Below are 16,928 nucleotides of genomic sequence, written 5' to 3' on the forward strand. Positions count from 1 at the left end.
ATAGTATAGTTCGAATTAATTCTATCACAGTAAATTATTTAAGGTGCTTTCAAAGATGAAACTTTTTGCTAGGGTTTCGAGGTTCAGGACCTTTAGTTAAAGCAAAAAAAAACAAACAAACAAATTGAGTAATAAATGCGTTGTCAGTATGCTTGACTTTCTTCTTTTTCAATAAATGGAACCGATTGGCCCTGCCTGACTTGCTTGTTAAGTGCTGACATTCCCATAACATGTGATTAAGTGTGGCAGCCTCGCCACACAATGTGCACAATGTGCAGGTTTCTTTTTGTGATCTTCTCGTTCGTCAGTGAAGCACCCAGTCATACGGCTTCTTTGGGGCTACCGCGCAGATTGCGTTGTGGGCTGTTCAAAGGGAAAAGATTGCCGAATTCCTTGACGTGTTTACAGATTACATGCTCTTAATTGTTTCCGATATTTAATCAACGGCGCATGCAGTTAAGATGCCCAGTCGCATACAGCATTAAACTATCATATAAACATGCAGCAAGCGATTTGCAAAATAGTTCTGCTTTTGTCAACGCCTTACAACCGGGCCTATGCCTATCACAAGCGACATTTAGTAATTAGGTACCAATTGTAAAGCATTCCTTGCAAATCACAGTTCAGCTTCCTTTTTCGCTCTGTGGTTGACCTTTGATACTGGGCACTGGGTCGGCCTTTCACCGCCGCAGGTCCACAAACTCCTACCTCACCACCAACGTGGAGGCGTGAGAAATTTACGAAGTATTGGTTAAAAAAAACGTGCAAGGAAAGTGCAGCCTATTAGGGCGGCGAACACGCAGGGTCACTTTAATTTCATAGTCACTAATATTCGCGCTTCAAAGAAAAAAAGATTGTGACTCCATCGCATGTTGAGTTGTTGCCGGTCTCTTGACTGACATTTAACACCCATCACGACACCGTATATACGCCGGTGTACTGCATCACCGCACGAAAATGACTGCGAGACACCTGTGAACAGCGTCGTTGTAAAAAAAAGGCCGCCAATAAATATTAAGGAACTATCAAAACCTTCACGTTTTGGCATAAATACGGGAGCCTTCTTTACAATGAAGGGGTAACAGGAAGGACGAAAAGTCATATGTATGCTTCCTGCTTGGAGGGACCGCGTAAAACAGATGTATATATGTATATAACATAGGCGCATAATAGCAAAGGCTGGTACAGTGCGCGCGTCCTTGCTAGAGAATAATGTTTGAACTAGCGCCTCGTATTTCGTGTTGGTTGCACGTAATCCTAAAACCGCATGACATTTGAATAGGAACGGCGAAAACGTTAACCCGACGAATGCACGCATATTTCACCATATGTTCAACCCACTATAAACTGATGCCCTCCTTGTTCACCTCTACGCAAAGGTGAACAAGGACTGGATTGGATTTCCTTCTACTGTGGCGCATGCCCACAGCGGCAGATTGAACAAAAGGAAAACGAAACCTCGCTATGGTAACCTGTGCACGTTATTTCTATAAATTAGGCGATTTCAACATTATTCTTGTGGAAATTTTGCATACATGCGCACTCTAATGCGTCTATACTTACGTTTTACTAGGTAGTGTAAGGTATGCGCGGTACCTGTCACTTTTAGCCCTCTGAACAAGTGCCACCTCACCATCGGTACCGTATTGGACATGTTGAGAGATGAACGTCTTAGCATATCGTCGTCGTGTACCGAGCTTGAGGGCAGAGTAAAATTAATGATACATTGAAGAATTACGTGTTCAGAGTATTTTGCATCGCCAAGTCATCGTGGTCGCTGATGTTGCGGTGTCATCGCCAGAGTGGCACTATAACGTAGTGGTTCCGCTCAACAGACGATCAGAACCAAGTCGAACTTCTTTCGAGCGGTTCGATGTGTTTTTTATTGATACAAATTCACTGAAAGGCGTTGACGCATTTATTTGCGCCAGCATCTCCTTCTCGCAGGCAAACAAAAGTTCAATGAGAAAAAAAAGAACATACACAAAAAAAGAAACAACAGAAGACTGTCAAACATCTGGAACATATGTGAAGTTGCACACAGGAGTAAATGAAGGAGCAGAAGAGAACAAAATGACACTCAGAGAACGCACATAGTTCCCTAAACAAGACTTAGCGAAAATGCATGCACAAAATGTCCGAAAAACATGCACAGTAGTTTTACAGTTTTACAGCAGACGATATGTTGGTGCGGTGGTTCTACAGCTGCTCTATTCCTCGACGCAGGCAATGGCTTCATCCGAAGTGAGACCGTGGGCACCTTCTTCCTGCAACGAGCTTCCGAAGCCCGGCGGGTGTATGCCAAACTCATCCACGTCAAGGCTAACGCCGACGGCTACAAGAACGAGGGTAAGATACGTTTGCTGGCGACAGTTTCAAGTACAAAAATGAACTGGGAGGAGGACAGAAAGAGAGACGGCAGAGATGTTAATCAGGAAAGCGTCTGATTGGCTGTCCTGCACTGGGGAAAGGAAAACGAGGGAACAGAAAGGAGAGAGAGAGAGAGAGGAACAAGTGGCGAGTGCCCGCACGCGGACTGACGGTGCCACGCAAGCAAAGATGCCATACAAGCCAGACGCTGACACTTGCGGTGTTGTGCAGCGTCTCACTCACCGCATCTGCGAGCTGGCATAAAGTCTGGCTTTTAAACGTTAGAAAATGATGTACTCGTTCTGTTATCGAATAATATTGGGAAAATTCGAATATTTGACTAGTTTCCATGCTATTTTTATGTAACGATGCAGGCATGGATACTTCGTGAGCAGGGGGCAACCTTGCGCATCAACCGCCGTGGTTGCTCAGTGGCTATGGTGTTGGGCTGCTGAGCACGAGGTCGCGGGATCGAATCCCGGCCACGGCGGCCGCATTTCGATGGGGGCGAAATGAGAAAACACCCGTGTACTTAGATTTAGGCGCACGTTAAAGAACCCCAGGTGGTCGAAATTTCCGGAGTCCTCCACTACGGCGTGCCTCATAATCAGAAAGTGGTTTTGGCACGTAAAACCCCATAATTTTTTTTTAACCTTGCGCATCGCTGCGACAGAAATCGCGCTGCCGCGAACGCGTGTGAACGCTGTCAGCGAAAATCTCTGTGCGATGTGCACGGCATAACAATTTTTTTTGCGCCCTAATTACGCCATGTGAAATAGCCTATAGGCCAATAATCGGGGGCCAGTAGGTAGGGAAAGAAAATTCTTCTTTGAAAATGAGAAACGCAAAGCGTGCTAATCTGGGTCGGTTGATGGAAACTTGGATGCGCGCGTTCGGCATGTACACGTGTGTCCATCTCGTCTTCTAATTGCTCAGTGAGTGTGCGAAATGTCTGACATTTGCAGTATCTACTGGATTTGTGACTGATTTGAGAATTATCTAAGTGAAGTTGTCAGATCTCCGCTTTTAGGGCAATATAAGAAATAGCGGCCCTTATTGCAGTCTGCAGGTGGAATGACAGATGCAAGTGCTGAATGCTGTGATTGATTCTGTTGCAGAGTAGCCGTAATTACTGCGCAGGCCGGGGGGGGGGGCAAAGCACAGTTGCTGAACAAAGCAGTAGGAGCAAACAAATTGCTCAATAATTTCCTGTTAATCGACAACAATTCTTCACTTGCAGACAGCTTATGAATTTGTTTTTTCGACTTTGGCGAAGCAACTTATTATTTGGATAATCATACTAGAGTTTCGGTGCTGTCCTTGTCGCGGTGCTCCACTTCGGCGATCACTTTTCTTGAGTTGTTTCTGATCTACAAACCCCACAGTTGACCAGAATTGCATTTGTGAACGGCAATTGCATGAATCAAGTAATGCAGCTGAGTGTTCTTCCTTTCTATGCCCGAAGGGACCCCACAATATCTCCATATTTTACTTTGCTGAGAATCTTTCCGTCCCCTTTTCCCTTTCCCCAGTGTAGGGTAGCCAACTGGGCTCAGTCTTGGTCAGCCTCGCTACCTTTCATTTATCATTCGCTCTCTCTCTCCCTTGCTGAGAAGGGAGAACGTATTAGTCATTCGATTCCACATTCCGAGATTGCTTTCCTTGAATATTCTCATTAGATCCGCAATTCTTTTTCTTTAAATCTCCCTTGCTATACGTCCTGTTCTAAAGCTCAGTTTCATTTTTTTTTCATTCCGATACATGCCCGCTCATAGCTGCTGAGAATTTACTTCGTTTGTTTAATTAAGAAGCGAAAAGCGGTGCACTCGATCGTATTTCAGCGCGTCGCATTTATGTAAACCGTGGTAATGCACTGGGAAGAGCGAATCGCATTGATGCGACAAAATAGGGTTGTTAGAAACAGGGTAAGTGGTCTCACGCCGGTGCGAGTAAACGCTGGCGCATCACGTTGAGGGAAAGGGGAAAGGTGACGCGGCTGCCGCCACATGTCTTTCCCCCAATCACTGACGGAACTTTAATCGCCGGAACCAGAATCCGGCTTGCTTCGGATGAAGGAGGATGCAAAATAAGTAAACGCTGCCGCATAGTAATTACCGTTATGCGATAAAAAAATGCTACACGAAACTTTAATATTAATATTGGACCCAAGTATTACTATTATGGACTTCCCATACATTTATATTACAAGTGTGAAACAGCAATGGAGCTCATGCCTGAACATGATGTAATTAGGATACACTTATGTGCAGACACACTTCCATGGCCGCACGCAATTACAAATGTAAGCACACTCACCCACGCGAAAACATGTGCGCAAGCGGGAAAAAAGAATAATAAGAGAATGCACGCACGAAAGCACAACGCAACACTGCGACCAGACAAATAAAGCGGCGGTGCTTTTTGAGAGTGCAGAACAATGTTTACTTGCCTTTGTTGAAAAGCTCGTGATAAGAGTAATAATGAAGAAGAATAAAGAACAGTGCGCCGAGACCGTCTGTTCTGCAGGTAACCAATAGTTTTACGCGCAAAGAACCAAGTTGTCTGGGTCGCTGGGGGTAGCTTGTGCAACAGACAAATGAATAATTATTGGTTGACGCTAATGGGCAAAGTTTTCCGAGTAAGTTTCGACTGTGTAAATAACGACTGTGTTTGTTGAAAACTTCGACTGCTTTACTGAAAAGACGTGTCGAAGGAAAATAATCCCGATGGACAGCAAGCAGATCTATCTTCTTTTAACACCTTCGTGTCTCTCTCTCTCTCCTTAATTTTGTATTGTGCGCTGTACACGCCCTTCGCTTACAGCTTCACTGGGGTGGAAGAGTATTGCAGAGAAGGGATTTCTTTTCTATGGTGGCTTGAATAGGCGGCACCTTAAGCGTGAACATGCAAGTGCACCCTGAAAGAAACTTCTCGGCCGGTCTTTTGTTTTCTTTAAAGGGTACATAATTAGTGATAACTCAATGGCAACACGAGGGAGCTTGCTCAGGAAAGTGCACAGCACATAATGGCTGCCGACTTTAAAGTAAATATGCTACAAAGCCGCGAATAAGTTTTGCCGCTTGTCGACAACATGAAGTCGACACAAGCAAGGCAGAACACGAAATCCCCGAGTGCTTCAACAAACAACACAGACGAGCACGAAAAAAGCAATGTTTGTTCTTGCGAAATTTGTTCGAGGAAACGGTAGCCGCAAGCGCTACACCACGTTCCTAATGTTTTCCCTTGAATGAAACACAGGTTACTGTATACGCGCAGAGTTGCAACGCTAACTACCTGCTTCGTGATGTAAGACAATATAGGCGGCAGTATCATTAAGTGGGAAGTTGAGAGCGGAGATAGTTCCAATTGTGTTTTTCAGTCAAGGTACATTTAAAGCGCAAAAATGCGTCTTAAGCAACCTCTCGACTCTTCTAAATGAAATTTTCTGTATGCCTTACTACCCTTCATAGCAGTTGGTAGCAGCCCCCATCACCTCGTTACTTTACTGCGCCGATGTGTTAGGAGCTCTGCACAGGAATATATATATATATATATATATATATATATATATATATATATATATATATATGGATATATATATACACGTCGTGATAACTGCTGCATCACAAGTGGTGGAGTGTGCTCTTCGGTCCTCCGTCCTCTGACTCCCCACTCAATCTCCTGGAGCTTCAATCAGGTCGCCGAGTGTGCCAGCTGTCCACCAGTATGTCGCAGGACGAGCCAACAGGCAGTTCTACTTTAACCATCTAGGCCTTTACTACCCCGCACCTCCACCACTTGCGATGCAGCAGTTATCACGACCTTTATTAAGTGTCGGAGGCGCAGCGAACCGACCACGCCCCAAAGCACGGATCACACAAGAACGAGCCCCACAAGCGATGAAGAACCCCATATGAACCCCACATGATGATGGTCATGTACAGATGACAATGTATAGCTTATAAATGCCCACAATATATATATATATATATATATATATATATATATATATATATATATATATATATATATATATATATATATATATATATATATATGTATATATATATATATACAGTAAAAGCTCGTTAATTCGAACCGCAAGGGGAAGCCGCTTCAGTTCGAATTAACGAAAGTTCGAACTAACGAAAGTGAAGGAGAGCAACAGTACACTCGATTTGGAAGCAGTAGGGCAGGTCAGAAATTTGGCGTGTCAAAAAGTGATGGCGTGTGCCGTGGGCACACGCCATCTTGAAGTCAAAGCTCTGGGTCCGACTGTGCCACACTACCCATGTCCACCGAAACGAACGTTAGCCGAGGCTTAACACCATCACAATGAATCGCGATGGTCGATACCTCCTAAGCTGAAAACAGACGTGCACAACCGATGAAGACTGCCGAGACAAAGACGCTGAACATGTGAAGGTGGCGAAGGCCCTGATTCGTTGGTTCTTGATTGCAAGCGCAGCTGCGACGTACTTGATTCGCTGTGTTACGATGGCGCTTGCCGTGCCATCTCCGCACAACATTAGCAGCTGTACAAGATTTGCAAAGCCTCCGAGATTCGCAACGGGTATGAAGTCTCGGAGGTTACGTAGAACGGAGAGGCGGCAGCGGCCGCTGCCTTCTGGCTGACCCCGCGTCGCTTAGATTTTTTTTCCGATTTTGCCTTCTCTCGCCGTTCTCTCCGTTTCGGAGGCAATACAGCCTTGTGTGTAGGCAGTAGGCGCGTTTCTCTGGCCGTGTGCCAGGCGAGCGTAGTTCGAATTATCCGTGAGGGAACCGTCTCGCGTTCGAATTAACGGACTTTTTTATACATACACTTCTGTGGAGCTTGGCCGGACCAAATCGTACAGTTCGAATTATCCATAAATTCGACTTATTGAAGTTCGAATTAACGAGCTTTCACTGTATATATATATATATATATATATATATATATATATATATATATATATATATATATATATATATATATATATATATATATATATATATATATATATATATATATATATATATATATATATATTATGTGCTGTTCGACATGTGCTTAACCTGGTGCACCGTTCCTCAATCTCAATTCGCTTTCTCAGACCCTCTTATCTTCGGCGTTACAGGTATCACATTCCCGTCGGGAGAACAGCAGGAACAGCTCCTGCGGGAGGTGTACGCCGAAGCCCAGGTCGACCCGCGCGAGATGGCCTACATCGAGGCCCACGGCACAGGCACCAAAGTTGGAGACCCGCAGGAACTGGGAGCCATCAGCCACGTCTTCTGCGGGCCGGGCCGGGACAGGCCGCTCCTCGTCGGAGCCGTCAAGAGCAACGCCGGTCACGCGGAAGCCGCTTCGGGTGCGTAGGGCCGAAAGCCGGACCGCTTGCAACGAACGCGTGCTTGCAATCGGCTTACAAAACGACGGCGACACGAAAAAAAAAAGAAAAGCGAGGAAGGACGCAGAACAAGCTCTGAATTTTCCAACTGAAGTTTATTAAGAGAAAACACACAGAAGGAACCATCTGCAAACGCGTACATTTAAGTGACATCGTGAAGTACTTGAGCGATGAAATTCTCCTAATAGTCTATGGCAATGAGATAGACGGTTCAGATAGACAATTATCACTCTACCTTCTTATAGAAAAATGCTTCTGGAAGTTCACGCGCATCTTTCTAGCTTTGTTTTTCACTATTCTGGTTCAATCAAAGAAAGGCTCGCAACCACACTGGTCCGTGGAACGAAGTTTTGGCCCGAGTAGGCCAGGCTTCATACGTGCTTCTGTTGTCTCTGATCGTGCCAGCTCTACGACGGGGCGCAGCAAGGAAGCGCACAAACACGCGAAACGCAGGCGGCGATATTAAAACGAAAGCTTTACTGGCCGCGAACTTGCGATTTCGCCGTGGCTGTGCTCTGAGGAGGCACATGACGTCACCCCGCGTTCCTCGTCGTTGCGTTCGCCTCTGCTCGCTTCGCCAGCTGCGTCGTATGCCTGATATAACATGTCGGAGGATTGAAAAGGAGAGCTCGCTTGCGCCAAAATCACAGTTGCGGCGGCAGTATGGACGGCGACAAGTCTGATAAGCAAGGAGGAGGCCTGGAATCGACATCAGAACGAGATGAAGAGGCAACGAATCGCCCAGGAAACATACGAACAGCGCGCCGAACTACTCGCTAAACGCCGCAACATAGCTAGACAACCAGACTAACCTGGACTTGCAATTTTTTATTGGACCCAAGTAAACGAGAAGTTGGCACCAAGACCGAGCGCCGGCTTAGCGGTCCGAGTTATGAACTCCTCGCGGGCAAGTGAGTGCGTTGAGACGCTCGGCGCGTTTTTTCGCGCTGAGAAGTATGATCAGAGATATAAAACGCCCGACAGTGTACCCCCATAATTATTCGCACAGCCCGGTGTCTTTTAAGAAACGCAGAAGTGCCTCCATAGCGTCTCGCGCTGATTTGGCCAGTGTCAAAAAATTTTGTTTTCTGGGTGTTTTTTGCGAGGTACGCATTGAAGGCATTGCTGAACTAGGCTCTCCCTTCACCCTCCCTCGGCCAGACGAGTCAGTAATGTCATCACGCGCTTTGAACACAGTTTTTTTGGATCCCGGAAAGCATGTGACTGTACATGTGTTGTGTAAGCAAGCCCACTGCAAACTTTAAACTTCAAGCTACCCAATTTCACTGCCCAACAAACTACAGCTGAACATCATTTTGAAGGGTCATGTGTGAAATAGCGGTACAAAAGATTGTCCTCTGTTCGTATATATGCGCTAGTGGCTCTTTGTTCGAGTAGCTGCTCTGAAGGTACACGTGACTATCTGTCAACCACGAAGGAGTAACAGTTCAGCAGCACATGCGAAGGAATGCTGCGCTAAAGGTAAAGACTGACCATGCTTCCGCTTTCCAGCTGTTTCTATTGTCCAGCAGAGATGTGGATCATATCAACTATGGCAGGCTGGAGAATAAATGGATGACTTATTTCTAGTTACGACCGGAAATAAACTTTCCAGATGTGGAAGCATTAAAGTAAGAAAGAACTAGTCATAATCAGTAATCATTCAAGATTGTTCAAGCGCTGAAGCCGATGAAATGCGGCGCACCACTTGCCCGTTCTACGATTTCCATGACGTGGAGCGTCATCTCTCACCTGCAGTGAGACGAAACAGATGAAATACATATTAGTGCGATGAACAAAGGCAATATATGCGCGACATAATAGAAAAGTATTAAAAAAAGTATTGTGGGACAAATAAACTAGGTAATAATGAACAAATAGCTGTGACGAATTTGAGTACCTTAGCAAAGCACGCGTCCACGGCCAACGAGAACGCGGCATTCCGTGGCCGGCGCTTTGTAGACGCTGGCACCTCGTGAAGTCTTGCGGTTAAGGCGCAATGAAAAAAAAATTAAATTATGGGGTTTTACGTGCCAAAACCACTTGCTGATTATGAGGCACGCCGTAGTGGAGGAAGTGGAGGACTCCGGAAATTTGGACCACGTGGGGATCTTTAACGTGCACGTAAATCTACGTACACGGGTGTTTTCACATCTCGCCCCCATCGAAATGCGGCCGCCATGGCCGGGATTCAATCCCGCGACCTCGTGCTCAGCAGCCCAACACCATAGCCGCTGAGCAACCACGGCGGGTGAGGCGCAATGAAAGCGATAGGTGGAGCGCCCGGCGGCGTTGCCTGCAGCAGTTGCTCCCGAACTTTGTGTGTTGACAACGCAGAGCCCCAAGTGCGCGCGATAGAGATAGCCAAGAACGCGGTGAAGGGGAGAAACCGTAACGGACGGCGCACGTCGCATTGATTGCGCTTGCGCCGCAAGACTGTACGAGTCACTGGTGGTGGCGCTCGGTGAAGCGCGAGCCACGGGTTGTCGTGTTCCGGCTAGCTGTGGTCGCGGCTGTACAATCGCAAGATTTTTAAAGAGAACGGATTCTCCGAGAAAGAGAGAGCAAAGTAAGGTAAAAAGAAAGAAAGGAAAGGAAAAAGACACCAAAGAAAAAAAGAGAGAAAATGCAGTTTCGCTCAATTTGAAGGCACATCATCATCATCATCATCCCCATCATCCACAACGCGAGGCATAGACTTCAGTGTTGCTCTCCTTGGTACGGCGCCGGTTGCAGAACGATTACAAAGAAAGAAAGGAAAAGAAAAATTTTCTAAAACCTATTTCTAACCTCCTTGATTGAAGTAAATCGGAATAAACAGCAGATTGGCGCGAAAATCTCCTGAATAGAAAAAGGAAATAGACAAAAAACATTGCGCCATAATGAGTCCCCCTGGTGGCGCTCGCGACGGTCTTCTTTATAGAAAAAGGACACTATTCTGCTCTACGGCCATATGGACCAAAAATTAAATGATTTGACACACATTTATCAAGAGCAAAATTCTTATTATAAAACAACAAGAAAAAAAGAGACATTTAATGGGGAATTATAGCACACTTATTTCCTCTGACTTGCAATACACCGCGAATGTATGGATGGCGTTCCGCTAGCCACATTGTCGACGAAGAAGGAGAAGATCGACAGCGGACCGAACAGGTCGATTTCTGTGGCGGAACGTTGCGCCCACCACGACGTCCCGCTAGGGCGACGACCTGCGACGGCGAAGGACAACCCAGCTGGGGCAACAAGCGGACGCGCTCCGAGAACAGCCGTCAAACCTGAAGCTGCGGAAGCGTGGGCCACGGCACGACGTCGGCGACCTCGAGATGGAGTGCCGAGCCATCCGATGCTTCCGGAGGGCTCGACGCTATCGTTCCAGGAGCAGCGGCGGCGCGCCGGTTCGCCGGTGCCCGCCTCCGAGGCACGCCAATCGGGCAGCGGACGCCCAAGACCCTCACGCGGACTTCTCGAGGGTTGCCTCGAGGGTCGCCTCGAACTGGGTGACCAGCGCTGCAGCAACGCATCACGAAACTACGTCGACGGGCATGAACGCGGGCAGCTCGAGGGGCAGGAAACGTTGCAGCTGCGGCAGTATGGCGCCATGCAACTTAACTCACCGTGCGGTTGACATGAATGCCGGTGCAAGCTCTTCAAAAGCACCTGCGTCTCCGATGGTGGAGACGCCTCCACCGGAAGGCTCTTCCTTCGTGGTCCCCCAGTGATGGTGCCCTCGCCTCAGGAGTAGTACGGCGGCGAGTACGCGGAGGGAGAGAGGGTCCGCGTCCTCACCGAGTGGGCGACGGGCAGCGGCGAGGAGGACTACGAACTGTAGTCGGAGCCATCAATCCGGCGACACCGACTGTTCCGTGGGCGACACCAATTAGGTGGGCTGAGGCCGTTGCAGAAGCTGCGGGCACGATTCGCGCTGTGTGTATGATATCGAATAGTTTTCCATAGAAATAAACAGTATCGCACTTGTGTGACGTGAACTGTACATTAATTGAACAGCGTTATGTGCCCCATTACGCGACAATCCGGTGGCGTCGCCGTCGAGTGATGGTGCCAAAAGTGGCCGACCCCGCAAATAGCAAAAATGTGTCAAAAATGCTGGGATTGACGTAAAATTTCTCAGGGAGGTTACTGTAGACAAAGTAAATGAGTGTCTTTGAACGGAAAGTTGGGTATATTTTGGTCTGAGTGGGAATCGAACCCGGGCCTTCGGTGTGCGAGACGAGGAAGCTTTCCTGACGCCGCGGTGGTTACATGGTTCTTGCTGACTAAAGGTTTGCCTAGTGCATGCCTCATTGTCCACGTCACGTCGAAAGATGCGGTGTAGTGCATGCGTCATTGGGCACGTGACCCCGCAGCCAATGGGGAGGGTGTGGCGCCACGTCATGAGTGCATAAAATGAGTGCATAAAGTAAAAATAATTAATGTCCAATCGAATGCCGCTCAGCGGTTCTTCGAGTTATGGACTCCTGCGGACAAACGAGCGTGTTTTTATTTAGCCTTACTGAGGCGCAGTTAGACCGCAGGTGCGAGCGTGCGCGGACAAATAACGGGCGGAAAAACACATTTCACCAAACGAACTATAATGCTTTCACATTCCGACACGTAAGCAATCTTCAGTGTTTCTGGCGAAGCGTTTTTCATATGCGAAACATACAAATGTATCGCGGGTCACAAACCTTCATAAAGGTAAGCAAAAAAAAAATTAAATGAGACAAACGTAGAAAATTCTGAGAGTCCAAATCTTCACAGTAGGAAACTTCGCCTAAAAAGTACCTACCTCTGAAGTGCACTACACGCACACAAAATGTCGCGAGAAGCTAAAGTCATGTATCCCTGCTTCTCATGCTTCAGAAAATTGGCGTTGTCACCATTGGATTTATACCATGTATATTCCTTACATCACAGATCTATAGACGCTCTGCACAAGGCAGAAACGAAATACAAGACGGATATAACTTGCATGCAACACGAAAGAACCTTTACAAAAATGCAAATTTTTATTTCATAGAACATAGATTATCTCTACGTCTGTAGAGATTCTGGAGGCTATGAGGCTTGCCTGCCAAGTTGGACTATATGAAATGTCCGCTGCTTGTGTCTGCAAACACTTTCTCGCAAGGACGCATGTTCGTGGCAGAACGGAGCTCAGTAAGCAGCATGTTCAGTTTCCTGTCACCACAAATTGGTGGCACATCGACATGTGGCGGAAGCGAGAAATCACCTGAAGTATGCCATATGCAACAATTTTTTTTCTTAAGAACGCAATAATACGCATAATTCGAATAGTTCGCATTTCATAATTGCGAAGCATGAGTACTGATACAATGAGGCACGAAGACAACAGGACGGACACACTTTGTGAGTGAGCGCTTGGACGTGTTTTTATTTCTTCGTGCCTGGTCGCGTAAGCGCTATAGTTTCCGAATAACGCTGGTCTAAATTTGGGAACGTAATGTTTCTACTGGCCAGTCGCCATCCAGCCCACATTATGGCGAGCTCGCAATGGTGACTCCATCCCGTCGTGCCGGCGTTCTAGCTTAAATATAACGCTCGTCTAAACTCGAGTACGTAGTTTTGTACTGGCCAGTCACCGTCTAGCCCGCATTATGACCATCACTAATTGGGAACTCCGCGTCGCCATTTTTCGCAGGCCTCACGTCATTAGCGAAGGTCATCCTGACGATGGAGACGGGAACCATCGCGGCAAACCTGCACTACACCGCGCCGAACCCGAACATTCCGTCTCTCCTGGACGGAAGCATGGAAGTCGTGGCCAAGGCGACTCCCTTCCCCGGAGGTGCTGTCGGCATCAACTCGTTCGGTTTCGGAGGGTCCAGTGTCCACGCCATCCTGGAGCCGAATCCCGGCCCTCACGTGAAAGATGTCTCCCGCGAGAAGCCCGAGCTGCCGAGGCTTGTCCTCATGGCTGGAAGGACAAAGGACTCTCTAGAGGTGATGCTAAATATAAATAGTCATTATAACCACATCATTGACCTTTCATCCATAGGGTCAATATCGAGGGAATGTTGAAGCAAGTCCAACCAAAACCAAGTGGACGTATTAGACCCGACGTATCGGAGTCAACTCGGCTTCCTCTTCAAGGGGTTTAGCGACGGATGGTGGTGGAGTGCACATTTTAAATGTCCTGTTAGGAAGGACTTTTGAAAGCCCCCCTCCCCCCTCTCAAGACCCGTCGTTAGCCCCTTGAAGAAGGAGCCGAATAGTCTCTGAATCGTGGGGTGTCCAGTAAGTGTACTTGTTGGTTGGAGTTACACAGAAAATCCTAATTTCCCCAACTAGATAGGAAATTCTGTCAACGCATTTAGCTTCCTATAACAAGCAATGATATTACTCAAAGAGAAAAATGAACTTGTCAAGCAAGCAACTATGAAATGCACTTTTCCTTCTTCGTGGTTCTGTTTGTCACTTCTGCAGGAGTGCAACGAAATAGTCCCGCAACTCCTGTAATCAGGGTTGTGTTCAGTTTAATCTGGAACGAGGCCAGTAATGCGTTGCTCTACCTCATACCACAACCATTCGTTTTCGGAAAAAAAGAAAAGTTCAGTAACGGTCAGTGGAGGGTGGGCCTTCTTCCTTTACTGCGGACTTCGGTGGCACGGCTTAAGGCTGAGAGCAGATGGGCAAGGCCGACGTCCGAATAGCAGGCATTCACATGTCTGAGCCGTGCCTATATATAGCTCTAAGCGAGGGGAGTACATTCTGCCGGGGCAATTTTCGGTACGCTCGGTCCCGAGAATACTGAATTTGTCGTGGTGCTTTTAAATTTACGAGCACACTTTTTGGACGAATGGATGCATATCTATTTGAGGTACTGTCGTGCAGGGCAAGACATACAAGTACAAAGGGAGTCAGAAAGGTACTTCCGTATGTTTTCGTTCTTCTTTTCGTCGTTTTACCTTGCGCCACAGTTACCTCGAACGCTTTCACTTATTGACGGAATAGGAAAGACACTTTGGCGCGCCATTGCGCTGCTCGCTACTTGTCTCTCGGTGATTTGGAGGTGTTAAATATTTATACATGTCTGCTTTGCTGAGTGCTAAGTGTACGCCTCTTGAGGCACTTTTGCAAGAGTGGCGAACAAAACGGCGCATAGGGCGGGTACGGTAAAGTGAGCAAACATAAAACCAGCAGCCCTTACTTTGCTTCCTGTGTTGTTAACCCACTCGGTCATCTGCTCCCATAAGTGTTACAGTGGCAGAGGCTATGAAGGTAACGAGACATTAAAAAAACAGTAAATAAACACTCTATCATCGTTGATTTCGTGGTAAAAGAATGCTTATAAGACACGAAGCATTGCCACCAAATCTTTTACAGTGAAGCTGTACACCTCTACCATCCAAGGAAATTTTCGTGTCGTTGTTGGCGTGGTAAGCAAAGAACTCCCCATACGTGGGTAGATCCCGGAGATAGTATAATACCGACCCGACCCGCGGCGGAGGTGCAGCAGGCGTGAAGCCCTCCCCATACGTGGGCCGACCCCGAAGATAGTGCAATGCCGGGCTAACCCGTGGTGGAGGTGCACTTCGCCATTAAAGGGCCCACATGCACAGCACGCTCGTTATCCTTCTCGACAAAGTGGAAGGGCACTGAGTTTCTTATTTTTTTTTTTGGCGCCGAAGCTCGAGCGCCGGTAGGTCAGTGTGACGTCACGGATTCCAAGGCAATCTCATGTATTTAGTCTGTTCCGGTTCACTAAAAGTCTACTGAAACATGTCATGTTCAGTTTCTGGCATTTTCACAGCATAATGTAGTCAATCTTTACCGATAAAAACGTTATCTGTGCACGAGCAGACGCCGCTAAAATCTGTGAAGTCAAGGCGAGCTCGTGGGGAAAGCTTAAGACGGCGTCGCCACCTGTACGTGTTTTGTTGCAACGCTTCATTTGGCTTGCTAAGCTTTTTCTCACCGTAAGAGTGGCCTTCTTGGCATTCCGGAAGGGCACTTAAGCGTTGCGGGTGATCTAATGTGTTTCTTTAGGGTCTCCTTAGCAATGTGCTCTCGTGGATTCACCACAGCAACTTCGGCATTTCTCGGTAGCATCTGTCTCTCATTATTATTTTTTGTATTGGGCTAAACTTGACTAATGAGCTACCAAAAGAGTCACGCCCGACGTTAGCAACGACCCTCGAAACGTTTGCAGCACACACTGGCAAGGCTGGAGGCCGAAGGACCCTACCCGGATTCGGCGTACGCCCTGCTCAACCGAGTGGGCCAACCGAGCACGAAGCAGTTTCCTTACCGAGGCTTCGCCGTCGTCCCCGTCGACGGCTCCGGGAGGGACGTCGTCAGGGTGTCCGCTCAGGCTCCGTTCGAGAAGCGGCCCCTGTGGTTCGTCTTCACCGGCATGGGCTGCCAGTGGGACGGCATGGCCCGCCAGATGATGCAGTTCGACGTGTTCGCCCGCTCCGTTCGCAAGTCGCACGACCTGACGCTGGAAAATTTCGGCCTGGACCTCATCGAGGCATTGACCGTAGCCGACGGCGAGGGCTGGAAACAGCGTGCCGCTTGCGTTCTCGCCTGCGTAGCAGCCGTTCAGGTAAACTACACTCTCACCCCGATCGCTGAAACTTTCTACGGTAGTCTAAAGACCAGCTGCAGGGGCGCAGTGTCTGCACGTGTGTTACTGCACTCGGTGCTCCGGTAGTTTCTGACAGCCCCTTCTAATGCGACTGGCATTCGTGGCCCAGTTGAATCGCTTTGCGTCTACCTATTGCCTATCCTATGCTGTCTCGCTGTCTATCCTCCTTGCGCCACTCATAAATCGAAAAAAAGAATTCTTCAAAATTTATCCGATGCGTAACTCGGTTTTCTCAAGCACCGCAGACCGGCGATTCAGCGCTGCGCTCCGTATGCTTGCGGGCGGCAAGAAATTATTTCTCACGATAGCGCGAATGGATGCAATCTCGGACACCACGTAAATGGAGGGGGACTTCGTGCGCGCACCGCTAGGTTGCGCAACGTGCGCGGAGGAAAAGCGCGAGTCAGGAGTCCAGCTGCGGTAAACGGCTGATACACGACGATTTGACGGTGGCGGCAAATCAATGTGTTGATATGTTGCTGGAATGTCGTATTAGCTTCGACGGTCATCGTGAGACGGGTTCTTCCGGAATTTTTTTATGTTTCGTTTTGATG

The 16,928-nt window shown here is 47.7% G+C and overlaps 1 protein-coding gene across 1 annotated transcript in view; it reads left to right on the forward strand.

Moving 5' to 3' along the window:
* The window catches only part of LOC139049280 (fatty acid synthase-like), a 140,300-nt gene that overhangs the window by 19,068 nt on the left and 104,304 nt on the right, over positions 1–16,928 (forward strand). The window contains exons 5-8 of the mRNA XM_070524657.1: positions 2,227–2,349; positions 7,491–7,724; positions 13,426–13,727; positions 15,937–16,332. Of these exons, the coding sequence (XP_070380758.1) occupies positions 2,227–2,349; positions 7,491–7,724; positions 13,426–13,727; positions 15,937–16,332 (1,055 nt within the window). The remainder of the gene's footprint in view (positions 1–2,226; positions 2,350–7,490; positions 7,725–13,425; positions 13,728–15,936; positions 16,333–16,928) is intronic.

Source organism: Dermacentor albipictus, chromosome 8, assembly GCF_038994185.2.
Source record: "Dermacentor albipictus isolate Rhodes 1998 colony chromosome 8, USDA_Dalb.pri_finalv2, whole genome shotgun sequence".
NCBI classification, from domain to species: domain Eukaryota; kingdom Metazoa; phylum Arthropoda; class Arachnida; order Ixodida; family Ixodidae; genus Dermacentor; species Dermacentor albipictus.